Source organism: Callithrix jacchus, chromosome 12 (genome assembly GCF_049354715.1).
Source record: "Callithrix jacchus isolate 240 chromosome 12, calJac240_pri, whole genome shotgun sequence".
In the NCBI taxonomy this organism is placed as follows: Eukaryota; Metazoa; Chordata; class Mammalia; order Primates; family Cebidae; genus Callithrix; species Callithrix jacchus.
In genome coordinates, this window is record NC_133513.1 from 92,991,412 (window position 1) to 93,004,489 (window position 13,078).

The 13,078-nt window shown below is 44.0% G+C and overlaps 1 protein-coding gene across 1 annotated transcript in view; it reads right to left on the minus strand.

Moving 5' to 3' along the window:
- Positions 1 to 12,842, minus strand: part of CPN1 (carboxypeptidase N subunit 1) — a 39,185-nt gene extending 26,343 nt beyond the window's left edge. Inside the window, exons 1-2 of the mRNA XM_009010126.4 lie at positions 12,384 to 12,842; positions 6,125 to 6,321 (exon numbers count right to left, since the gene is read on the minus strand). Of these exons, the coding sequence (XP_009008374.1) occupies positions 6,125 to 6,321; positions 12,384 to 12,606 (420 nt within the window). The 5' untranslated portion in view covers positions 12,607 to 12,842. The remainder of the gene's footprint in view (positions 1 to 6,124; positions 6,322 to 12,383) is intronic.
- Between the last annotated feature and the right edge of the window lie 236 nt (positions 12,843 to 13,078).

The following is a 13,078-nucleotide window of genomic DNA, read 5'->3' on the forward strand; positions in this document are numbered from 1 at the left end:
CAGGAAGATGAATCATTTTCTTCTTTAATTTATCCAAAGTCACAGTGGTGTGCTTCCAGTTTCCCTGCAGATCATGGGCAAGAGGTACATATCTCAAGAGAAGTTCTAGTAAGAGTAGGGTGTTTCAGGATCATGAGAACCCCCGTTTTTTTTGTTGTTTTTTTGAGATGGAGTTTTGCTCTTGTTGCCCAGACTGGAGTGCAATGGTATGATCTTAGCTCACCGCAACCTCCGCCTCCTGGGTCAAGCAATTCTCCTGCCTCAGCTTCCCAGGTAGCTGGGACTACAGGCATGTGACACCACACCAGACTAATTTTATATCTTTAGTAGAGACAGAGTTTTCTCCATGTTGGTCAGGCTGGTCTTGAACTCCCAAACTCAGGTGATCCACTTGCCTTGGCCTCCCCAAGTGCTGGGATTATAGACATGAGCCACCATGCCTGGCTTACCCCAATGTTTCATAAATAGCTTTATTGAGATATAATTCATATATTATAAAATTCACTCATTTTCAGTGTATAATTCAATGAATTTTAGTATATGTACAGAGTTGTATAACCATCATTGCAATCTAATTTTAAACATTTCTGGCACCCTTAATAGACACCTAATTCCCATTTACAGTCACTCCTCATTTTCATCCCAGCCCTAAGTAATCACTTTCTGTCTCCTGATTTGCCTGTTCTGGACATATCACATAAGTGGGTCATACATTATGTGTTCTTTTGTGGGTTTTTTCCTCCACTCGGCATAATGTTTGTGAGGTTCATCTACATTGTAGCATGTATCAGAACTTCATTTCTTTCTATTGCTGAATAGTTCTATTATGTGATTTATCATATTTTTTTTATCCATTCACCAGTATCAGTATTAGCTCAATACTATTAGTATTAGTATTAGGAAACTGTATTAGTTTCCTAGGGCTGCCATAACAATCACTACAAACTAAGTGGCTCCTAACAACAGCAATTTATTCTCCAATTTATATTCTGGAGGCCAGAAGTTGTAATCAAGTCAACTGTGGGGGTGGCACACTCTCTGGTTCTCCTCTTTGTTTCTTCCAGCTTCTGGTGGCTGGAGGCAATCCTTGGTGTTCCTTGGCTTGTAGACACATCACTCTCATTTCTGCTTTCATCTTTACATGGTCTCCTTCCTAGTCTGTCCACATCTCTATTCACAAATTTCTTTCTTCTTATAAGGACACCAGTTATGCTGGATGTAGAGTCCACCCTGATCCTATGTGACCTCCTTTTAACATAATTGTATCTGTAAAGACCCTCAGTAGGCCCTCCATATCCATGGGTTCCAAATCTGTGGATTCGACCCACCTCTGATTGAAAGTGTAGTTACGGGCCGGGTGCAGTGGCTCACACCTGTATTCTCAGCACTTCGGGAGGCCAAGGTGACTGGATCACCTAAGGTCAGGAGTTTAAGACCAACCTGGCCAACATAGTGAAACCTCATCTCTACTACAAATACAAAAATTAGCCGGGCATGGTGGCATGCACCTGTAGTCCCAGCTGCTTAGGAGGCTGAGGTAGGAGAACCACTTAAACCCAGGAGGCAGAGGTGGCAGTAGGCCAAAATAGCACCACTGAACTACAGCCTGGGCAACAGATCTAGACTCTGTCTCAAAAAATAAAAAAAAAAGAAAAGAAAAGTAAATATAGTTAGACCTATATTGGTTGCATCTGTACTGAACATGCACATACTTTTTTCTTGTCCTGATTCCCTAAACAGTACATTATAACAAGTATTTACGTAGCATTTACATTGTATTGGGTAACATAAGTAATCTAGGGATTATTTCAAATATATAGGAGGATGTGCATAAGTTATATGCAAATACTATGCCATTTTCTATAAGGGACTTGAGCATCCAAGGATTTTCGTATTGGTTAGGGGCCCTGGAACCAATCACCTACAGATACCGAAGGATGACTATGTCTTTCCAAGTGAGATCATATTCACAGGTTTCAGGTGAATGTAAATTTTGGCGAGGGGTGGTAGGGGGAGATCCATGGACATTCAGGTTGTTTTCACCTTTTGGTTATTGTTAATAATGCTGCTTTGAACATTCATGTACGTCTTTGTGTGGATGTATGTTTTCATTTCCTCTGGGTAGATATCTGTAAGTAGAACTGCTGAGTCATAAGCTAAGTCTATTTTTAACTTTTTTTTTTTTTTTTGAGATAGAGTCTCACTCTGTTGTCCAGGCTGGAGTGCAATGACATGATCATGGCTCACTGCAGCCTCAAACTCCTGGACTCAGGTGGTCCTCCCACCTCAGCCTCCTGGTAGCTGGAACTTACAGGCACGTGCCACCACACCAGGATAATTTTAAATTACTTGTAAAGATGGGGCTTTGCCATGTTGCCTAGGCTGATCTCGAACTTCTGGGCTCATGCAATCCGCCCACCTCCCAAAGTGCTGGAATTGTAGACGTGAACCACTGTGCCTGGCCTTATGTTTAACTTTTTGAGAAACTGTTAAACTGTTTTTCAAAGTGGTTACACTATGGAAACTCACTCTTCCACCTTTCAAGAAATTTAGGATCCTTACTTATCTTCTTTCTTCTAAGCAATATCAACTTTCTGGATCCCTTAATTTCTCTGTCCGTATTTCAAATTTTTCATTTATTTGCTCATGTATTCATTCACTCATTAGGCCATCTATGTAGTCAACCAACATTTGCTTAAGTCCTTCTCTATTCAGAGCTCTCAGCTAGACACTGGGGAAAGAGATAAGTGAGACATTGTCATCTAGCCTTCTTGGAATTCATAGTACACATGGGGAGATGAACATATACATAAATAATTAAATACACAGAATGATAGAATAGAGATATTCTATCATCTCTATTCTATCTCATTCAAAGGCTCATTTAAAATTGTTAAAAGCCTCATTCAAAACTGAAATTCCATTTAATGTTTTGTGTGGCATTGGAGAAGGGAAATAGTGCCAACTGGGTTCCTGTAGACTGAGAAGGTGGAGCCCAAATTGTTGGCTGTTCCTGGAAGTGAATGAATGGATGCCGGGCAGCTAGAATCTTGCAGATGTACTGCCACTCTCAAATTTTCCCTTTTCTAACCAATAAAATGTAGATTACACTTTTTCTAAGAATTTTGTATTCTAAGAATTCTGTATTGTTCTCAGATTTCTCTCTTTTCATGGCACTCTGCTTGTATTTTATTTTTAGATCCCATTGAAAACATCATTTTTTTGAAGTTCCTTTAAGTTTCCTACGTCACTTCTGTTCCAGTGGAAAACATTTATTGGGTCTTTCATTTTGGTGTATAATTCTGTGACATAATCATTTTCTTTATGCTTCCAGCAGCTTGTCACTGCTTGCTGATTTATACCAAGGCACTCTTTTTTTTTTTTTTTCTTATTATATCAAGGTACTCTTGACTGTCAGCATAAACACCTCTGGTCATTTTCCGATAATTTCCCTGCATACTGGTCAATAGCTAGGCTGGCAGAAAGGGGCTTCCCCTAACAGAAGGTTCCCATAAACAGGGCTAGTGTTGTGTTTCCTATTACTGCTGTAAAAAATTACCTCAAATTTAGTGGCATAAAACAGCATGAGTGAGCAAACTGACACAAGAACAGAAAATGAAACACCGCATATTCTCACTCATAGGCAGGTGATGAACAATGAGAACACATGGACACAGGGAGGGGAGCACTACACACTGGGATCTATTGGGGGGAATAGGGGAGGGACAGTGAGGCGGGGAGCTGGGGAGGGATAGCATGGGGAGAAATACCAAATGTAGGTGAAGGGGAGGAAGGCACCAAAACACACTGCCACGTGTGTACCTATGCAACTAACTATCTTGCATGTTCTGCACATGTACCCCAAAACCTAAAATGCAATAAAAAAATTATATTGTTAAAAAAAAAACAGCATGAGTGAATTGTCTCATAGTTTTGGAGGTCAGAAGAATAAAATGGATCTCGCAGGCAGGCCTAAAAGCAAGGTGTCAATGGGCTACATTTTTTCAGGAGTCTAGGGGAATCTGTGCCCCGACTTTTCCAGCTTCCTTGGCTCTTCCATCTTTAAAGCCAGCCAGTGGAACATCTTCAGATCTCTCTCTGACTGTGACCTTTGGCCTCCCTCTTCTACATTTAAAGGATCGTTGTAATTGATTACTCTGGGCCCTGTCCCCCCAGTACTCCAGGTTATTTTAAGGTCAACTGATTAGCAACCTTAGTTCCATCTGCAACCTTAATTCTTCCTTGCCCAATATCATAACATATTTATAGGTTCTAAGGAATAGGATGTGGACATCTTTGGTGGATTATTCTGGCTACCTACAAGCAGCTTTAAAGTCTGGTGTCCAGGAAGGTCTCTGTGTAGCCACGAAGACAGCTTGCCTCTGGGCATGGAAGGTATCTCTGAGAGTCTGAGAACATGATGGGTCCTCTCTGGGGTTCAGGTTCAAGATCTGCTCCCTCTGAACAAGAACACAGGAGGTGACAGAGGTGACCAGCTTCCCAGAGATGGCTCTAAGATTCAGTGGGCTGGCAGGGGTTTTCCCCACTCCCTCCCACTCCACCTACTGCAGAGGATGTGGGCAGGACTGAGCTGGTTCTCCATTCTCCTCACTGCAATACAGGAAAGGGCTAATAGAAGGAAAACAGCCAGGCTGGGATTCCCTCCCACACCTCCTTCTAATTTTCCTGCTCTTTGGGAACTCAAGTCTCGAGGAAAAGTAGTGGGTACCACCCTGATGGTACCCACTTTCCAGTGGTGAAACAAAGTTCTCTTTCTTCATTTGTTGAGTCATTTCAGCAGGAAGTGGTAAGACTGCAAGAGTCAAGTTTGTGTTTGGTTCAACGTCCCGGCTCCATTCCTCTCTCTGTCTCTACTTACCCCCCAGCCCTATCCTCAAGACGGTTTAAAATATGCCTTAACATACTCTGCCTAAGAAAACCCCACCTTTTAAACACAGATTTTAAAGGAACATCCCCATTGCGTAAGGCAGAGAGATTCCTGGTCTCACCTAGACAATTCTAATTCAGTAGGTCTGGGGTGGGACCTGGGAATCTGTATTTCAAAATCTTCACTTGTGATTCTAATGCACAGCCACGAAACAGAACCACTGATTTAAAGTTAGGCACATCGGTCTAAAACACTCAAGATGTTAATAATAATAATAATGTTAGGCACTCTGATGTTTTGAATTTATGTTAGAAAATAAAGTAAGAAGTCCTGCCAGGTGCGGTGGCTCACGCCTGTAATCCCAGCACTTTGGGAGGCTAAGGTGGGTGGATCACGCGAGGCTAGGAGTTGGAGACCAGCCTGACCAACCTGCTGAAACCCCGTCTCTACTAAAAACACAAACAATTAGCTGGGTATGGTGGTACACACCTGTAGTCCCAGTGACTCGAGAGGCTGAGGCAGGAGAATCACTTGAACCCAGGAGGCAGAGGTGGCAGTGAGCTGAGATTGCGCCACTGCACTCCAGCCTGGGCAACAGGGCAAAACTCCGCCTCAGAAAAAAATTTTTTTTAAGTTCTTAGACATTTTTTCTTATTGGTCCCACTGCAAATATAACTCTAAAATATAGAATCAATAGGCTAAGTACTATACTAGTAAACAACTCTATGGAAATATAACAAAGTACAAAGAATCTAGAATTAGCCCCCCTACCCCCCCAATTCTGGGGAAAGCCTGTTGTCCTTGATATTTTCTCTGCAAATGCAAATGGGAATGTAGTGTGGAAGGAAGGAAGGTATTTAGGGTTTGAAGCTAAAAGCTCAGGAAAGGAGCTTTATTTTGCAATATCCCTCCACATCGGTTGAGTATTTTCCAGGTTATAAAGTGTTGTCACAGATATTGCCACATTAATCCTCACAGTAAAATCCTGAGGTCATCTGGAAAGGTGTTGGGGGATGCAGGCTCAGAGAGAGCCCACATTTATTGCCTGAGGTGCTGTAGGACTGAAGCCTGGTCTTCACCCTTTCTTATATTTCTGATGGGGTTTTTTTCTCTCAGCCATTTTGCCTTTTAACATTTGTGACATTTACAGTGGGACAGAGAAGGCATCTTGTCTACTGGCCTTTATTTCCTAAGAAGGCCTTCATCTCTCCCCAGCATCTCCCTTGGACCTTGTACCTGAGCGGCAGCCACCTCATAGCCGTCGGGGTTCATGGATGGCAGGATGTGAATGCGCGTGTCCTGGATGAGCCGGACGATGCGCTGGTTCCTGTTCCGGAACTCCTCACACAGGAACTCCGACAGCTGCAGCATCAGCTCACGGCCCAGCGCTTCGTTGCCATGCATGTTTGCCACATACTTGACCTCTGGCTCCACTGCAAGGAAGAAATGCAAGGAAGAGAAGAGAGGGGGAAAGCCTGGAAGTTCCATTGATGCCTAGCCTTGCACAAGGACCTTTTTTCTCTTTTTCAGTAATGAATGAAAAAAAAATAAGTGGGTCTTTTGCAAAAATCCCTGAGCGCCTTCTTAACCAATTACAATGACAAAAGCTACCAAATTCATGCCAGGGATAATAACCAGTGCCATTTACTGAACCCCTGTAGTGTACTAGACAGTTATGTTCAATACTGCTAATCTTCACAGAAAACCTGTAAAATGGGCAGTAATAGCCTCAGGGTGAGAGTAATAAGGATGGGGGAGGTTAAGTAACTTGTCTGAGGTTGCCTAGCTAATGGCTCTGATGGAGGCCCAAGCCCAGGTGGCACTTACAGTGCCATTTACAGTAGGACACTGCTTCTCAGAGACAAACCTTTCAGGATAAGGAAGTTTCCCTAGAACCTGCCCTTATGAAGTACTCTAGGTTTAAGCATAACAGCTGCTAATGATCCCAGTTGAAAACTTAATTTTCTTGGTCCTCGAAAAGTTTCTTGCTCCATCTGAACAAGAACACAGCAGGTGAGCAGAGGTGACCAGCTCTGCAGAGATGGCTCTAAGATTGAGTGGGCTGGTAGAGGTTTTCCCCACTCCCTCCCACCCCACCTACACAAATAGGATTGTGGGCAAGACTGAGCTGGTTCTCCATTCTCCCCACCGCAATACAAGAAAACTAAAATCACTCCTTCAAATCCAAGCAGGCCAAGTCTGGAGGCATAGAACAGGAAGGCACCTACTATGTCTCATTGCTTAGTCTTCTCTTTGGCCATGTTAATTGTTTAACTTGAGGTGAGAATTGAGGATCTGAAAGCTTCTGGGATCACCTAAAGAAAATCATTCCATGGAGAGGCACAGTGGCACATGACTGTAATCCCAGCATTTTGGGAGCCAAGGTGGGTCACGAGGTCAAGAGATCGAGAGTATCCTGGCCAATATGGTGAAGCCCCATCTCTACTAAAAATACAAAAAGTAGCTGGGTGTAGTGGTGAGTGCCTGTAATCCCAGCTACTTGGGAGGCTGCGGCAGGAGAATCACTTGAACCTGGAGGCAGAGGTTGCAGTGAGCCGAGATCGTGCCACTGCATTCCAGCCTAGTGATACAGCGAGACTCCATTTCCAAAAAAGAAAGAAAGAAAAGAAAATCACTTTTGCCCTTATTTATGTATGTATTTAGTTATTTAGAGATGGAGTCTTGCTCTGTTGCGCAGGCTGGAGTGCAGTGGCGTGATCTCGGCTCACTGCAACCTCCGCCTCCCAGATTCCAGCAATTCTCCTGTCTCAGCATCCCAAGTAGCTGGGACTACAGGCACCTGCCACCACGCCCAGCTAATTTTTTGTATTCTTAGTAGAGATGGGTTTCACCGTTAGCCAGGATGGTCTCAATCTCCTGATCTCATGATCTGCCTGCCTCTGCCTCCAAAAGTGCTGGGATTAAAGATCTGAGCCACAGGGCTCAGCTCTTGCCCTCTTTTAAAAGAAGAGGCTCTTGCAAGTGATTTCTCTTCCACCCAACACTTTCCTGCCTCCATGACTTTTCTGTTTCTGTACCTCTTCATCTCATCATTTCCAAATCCTCCTCACCACCCTTCTAGGCGCAGTCCACATGATACTCTGGGAAGTAATCCTAGGTTCTCCTTGATGAGAGAGAGCTCTCTGTTGACTTCCTGGGTTTTACTTTTTTTTTGAGAAGAGAGTCTTGCTCTGTCACCCAGCCTGGAGTGCAGTAGTGCAATCCCAGCTCACTACAATCTCTGCCTCTTGGGTTCAAGCGATTCTCCTGCCTCAGCCTCCAAAATAGCTAGGACTACAGGTGTCTGCCACCACACCCAGCTAAATTTTGTATTTTTAGTAGAGATGGGTTTTCACCATGTTGGCCAGGCTGGTCTCAAACTCCTGACCTCAGCTGATCTGCCAGCCTCAGCCTCCCAAAGTGCTTGAATTACAGGTGTGAGCCACCATGCCTGGCAGGGATTTACCTATTTTTGTAGGTGTTCTATTTCCTTTACTAAACCTGGCCTTAGCAGTGTACATAATTTTTAATTTGTGACACCATCCATTATTATTTATCTTAGTATATCTACAGCAGTTTTTCTCAGAGGAATGCTGATAACCCACAAGAATCATGTGGTAGATTTTCTATCGTGGGTATTCTTTCATCTTAATGTATTTTTTTTTCATTGTAGCTTATGTTTTCTTACTTTTCTTGGTGTTAAAATGTCTTTTCCGTTAGAAAAGGATGGATATAATAGATGACAGGTAGTTTTTTTCATATCCTTATTCAATAAAATAAAATTTGGAAGATCTGTTTTAGTTATCTCCAGTCTCCTATTTTAAAAAAAAACTTTTTAACTGCTTTATGAAATCTATATCCGGGAACCACTACCCTATGGAACTTTGGACAGTGCCATGAACTTAGTAGATGCTTAATATCAAATTCTTTTGGCTCTCCTTTTTCTTTTCTTATCTTTATTTATTTGTTTATTTATTTATTGAGATAGGATCTTGCTCAATCATTCATGCTGGAGTGCAGTGACACAATCATAGCTCCAGGCAGCCTCTCAAATTCCTTGGTTCAAGCCATTCACCCACCTCAGCCTCCTGAGTAGCTGGGACCACAAGTGTCCACCACCACACCAGGCTAATTTTCTAAAAAAAATTTGTTACAGAGACAAGGTCTCACTATGTCACCCAGACTGGTCTCAAACTTCTGGTCTCAAGCAATCCTCCCAAAGTACTGGGATTACAGACATAAGCCACTACAGCTGGCCTCTGCTGTCAGTACATCTAGAACACAACCATTTCTCCTAACAATCGCTGCTATCATTTTCGCCAAGCCCCTGCACCCTCAAATTGGTACTATTGGCAATATTAGGTCATTGCCATAACTCTTCCACTTGGTCTCCCTGCAGCTGCCTAGCCCCATTAAAGTCTTGGGTTTGACAAAACTTTTTTTATAAAGGACTAGAGAGTAAATCCCTTAGACTTTGTGGGCTGTACTGTCTCTGTCACGGCTACTCAACTCTTCCAGCAAAAGCAGCCATGGACAAGGTAAAAGTGAATGGGTGTGACTGTGTTCCCATAAAACTTCATTTACCAAAACAGGTGGCTAGCCCTCAGGCTGTAGTTTGCTGACCCCTGTTCTGAGTGATCTTTAAAAACTTTGAGTCAGATCGAGTCTCTCTTCTGCTTAAAAAACCCTCCAGTGGCTTCACTTGACTCAAAGTAAAAGCCCAAATCTTTACCAGGGCCTATGAGACCCTGCATGATGTCTTATTGCCTGGTGGCCCCATCACATGGCTGTGACCTCCTCTCCTGTTCTCCCCTCGTTCACTTGGCTAGAGCTGCCCTGGACCCTTGCTGTTCCTCACATGTGCCAAGCATGCTCCAGAGCACTGCCTTTGCTCTTCCCTCTGCCCGCATCTTTTCCTCCCCAATGTCAGCACGACATGTGCCATCACACCATCCTTCAGCTCTCCTCAAAGCCACTTCAGTGGCGACACCTCTTCTGAGCACCTCTCCTCATCTTCCTCCATGGCATCCCTATCTCTTTTTCCTGATTCAGTTTTCTCTACAGCACTTATTTCCATCTGATGTCATATGCATTACTTAGTTACCCATTTATTGTCAGTCTTACCCCCACTAGAATTCAGGTCCATGATGGCAGGGTCATTGTTTTATTCTCTGCTGTACTTCCAGAGACTATAAAAGTCCTCGAATATTGTAGCTGATTGGTAAACATTTGTGGAATGGATGAAGGAATGAAAGGAATGAATGAGTGAATAGCAGTTACAGTGCTTCAGAGAAAAGAGGGAATAGTGAGGGCTAGAGTCCTATAAAAAAGCTTCAAGGAAGGCTCTGAATGCTAGAAAGTACAGAAGCACCAAGAAGGAGGCTTGGAGTGTTGGGAGCTAACCCCATGATGTCCATGAATACTTGCAAGCTTCCACAGTGAACACAGGATCTGACTGACAGCAGGCTGCTTGCTATGAAAGTGCAGCTTTAAAGTGAGGCAATTATCCTAGGTAAACCCATGGCCTTCTTTGAGCCTCCACTATGCAATATTCTGAATCTCAGGAAAAGTAAGGATTTAGGAAAAATTTTCTAGCATTTGTGTACCAAATGGAAGGTTCAAAGAGTGCAGCAGTTAGAAGTTAGAGACCTGGCTGGGCATGGTGGCTTACGCCTGTAATCCCAGCTGTTTGGGATGCCAAGGTGGGTGATCACTTGAGGTCAGGAGTTCGAGACCAGCCTGGCCAACAGGGTGAAACCTTGTCTTTACTAAAAATTAAAAAATAATTAGCCAGGTGTGGTGGCACACGCCTGCCAGCTACTTGGGAGGCTGAGGCAGGAGAATGACTTGAACCAGGGAGGTGGAGGTTGCAGTGACCTGAGATTACATCACTGCACTTCAGCCTGGGCATCAGAGCGAGACTCCATCTCAAAAAAAAAAAAAGTTAGAGACCAGTTAGGAGTTCAGTGCAATCATTTAGACAGCTTGTGATGGAGCCTGGATTCGGGCAAGGGATGTGGAAGTGGAGACGTAGAGGGAGATTTGAAGTTGACAATTTGAAGGAGGAATTGGTAAGGAAAGCAATGAGAAATTAGAAACAACGTGAATGTCCATCAATACATGGACAGTTCCATACAGTCATGCAATGAGCTATTACGCAGCCAACACCACGATGATGAAGATCCGTACTTGTAGACATGGATGCTGTCCATAACAGATTGGGAAATGAGAAGGGCAGTTATAATACGAGTCCATTTCTATAGAAACAATTACATGTGTTTGTGTCGGGGGTTTAAATGTGCATAGAAAAAAGTCTGGAAGGATATACATCAATAGGTTAACAGTGGTGGGATTTGGGGTGAGTTTTATTATTTTTTTCCTTAACTAATTTCTAAATTTTAATCCAAACATGGATTGCTTTCTATAGTAGGGAAAAAAAAAACTAAAAAAGAATCCAGGCTGGGTACAGTGGATCATGCCTGTAATCCCAACACTGGGAGGCTGAGGTGGGCAGATCGCCTGAGCCCAGGAGTTTGAGATTAGCCTGGGTAACATGATGAAACCCTGTCTCTACTAAAAATACAATAATTAGCCGGGGGTGGTGGCGCATGCCTGTGGTCCCAGCTAAGCAGGAGGCTGAGGGGAAAGGATCACCTGAGCCCAGAAGGTCAAGACTGCAGTGAGCTGAGATCATGCCACTGCATTCCAGCCTGGACAACAGAGCCAAACCCTGTCTCAAAAAAAAAAAAAAAAAAAGACCAGGCACTGTGGCTCCTGCCTATAATCCCAGCACTTTGGGCGGTCAACATAGTGAAACCCTGTCTCAACTAAAAATACAAAAAAATTAGCCAGGTGTGGTGGTGGGTGCCTGTAATCCCAGCTACTTGGGAGGCTGAGGCAGGAGAATTGCGTGAACCTGGGAGTCAAGGTTGCAATGAGCCGAGAGAGCACCATTGCACTACAGCCCAGACAACAGAGAGAGATTCCGTCTCAAAAAAACAAAAAAAAAGAATCCAGTAAATAAAACTAACACCTCAGTCCCCAAACTCTCTCTAGAACACTACGCTGTCACTCCTGGAAGAGATCTCCCTATTCCCTTCTAAGTTTCCTTGCACAGCTAGAAGGGCTCATTATTTCTGCCTATGTCTCCTGAGCCAGTGGATCAGGAAAAACAGAATAATAGCAAGGGGAAAAGAAAGGTAATGGGGGAACGGAAGGGGAATGGGACATGAGCAGGGAAGAAGACTCATCTTTTACCATTGAGGTTTTGAGCAAACAGAACCCAAAAAGGAGGAAAGGGCCGAAGTCTGAGTGAGGGTTGTGGCTCCCAGAGGCAGTGGCAGTTTGAGGGCTAAGAGGAAAACAGCACAGGCTGAGAAAGTGATAATTCCTTGTAGGTGGAGGAGTCCACTGACCACCCAGAAACCACCCCAATTACTGGATTTGCAAAGGAAAGGCCCTGCCCACACACCCTCAAGAGCTGTTCAGGACTTACGGGGCTCGTGGATTCCAGGGTGGTCGCTGAACTCCAGCACATAGAGGTGTCTCCCCTCCACGCTGCGCCCAATGCTGTAGACCCGTGTGATGCTGGGGCATTCGTTTTGCACCTTGTACAGTGTCCGTACAAGATCATCATAGCGGTGGTGGCTGAAGGTCACCGGGGCAACCAGCTTAAATAGAAGGAGGAGGTGGAGAAAGACTGAGAGCAGGTCTGACATCTTGCTGGGCTTTTTCAAAGAGAGCCACTGAAACGCGCCCCACCTCCTGCAACAACCTGGCCTCTTCACCCGCCAAAATCCAAGGTCTGCCGAGCTTCCCGCCTCGCCTGTAAACACCAGCCCCTGGAAGTCGTTCCCAAAAGTCCGTCCAAGGCTGGAAATTCTTTATGTCGCTCTGGAGTATCCACTCATCTCTTCTCCCTCACTCCCTTCCCTTCCCACATCCAGAAAAGCCTTTTGAAAGGTTTTTTGCACTTGCCTAGATGGGTAGTTTCACTGATTCTGGTTTACTGGTTAACTGGACTGTAAACAGGCTTCAATAAATAGCTGCTTATAACCCTTTGATTCCCGGATAATTTTTTAAAACTTGGCCTCTTCCTGTTTCCTTTATTACAACTTTCAAAAAGAGTTCTCTGTCACTTTTGATCCATCCCGTGTACTGCTGCCTGACTACCTTTTTGAAGCATGTCTG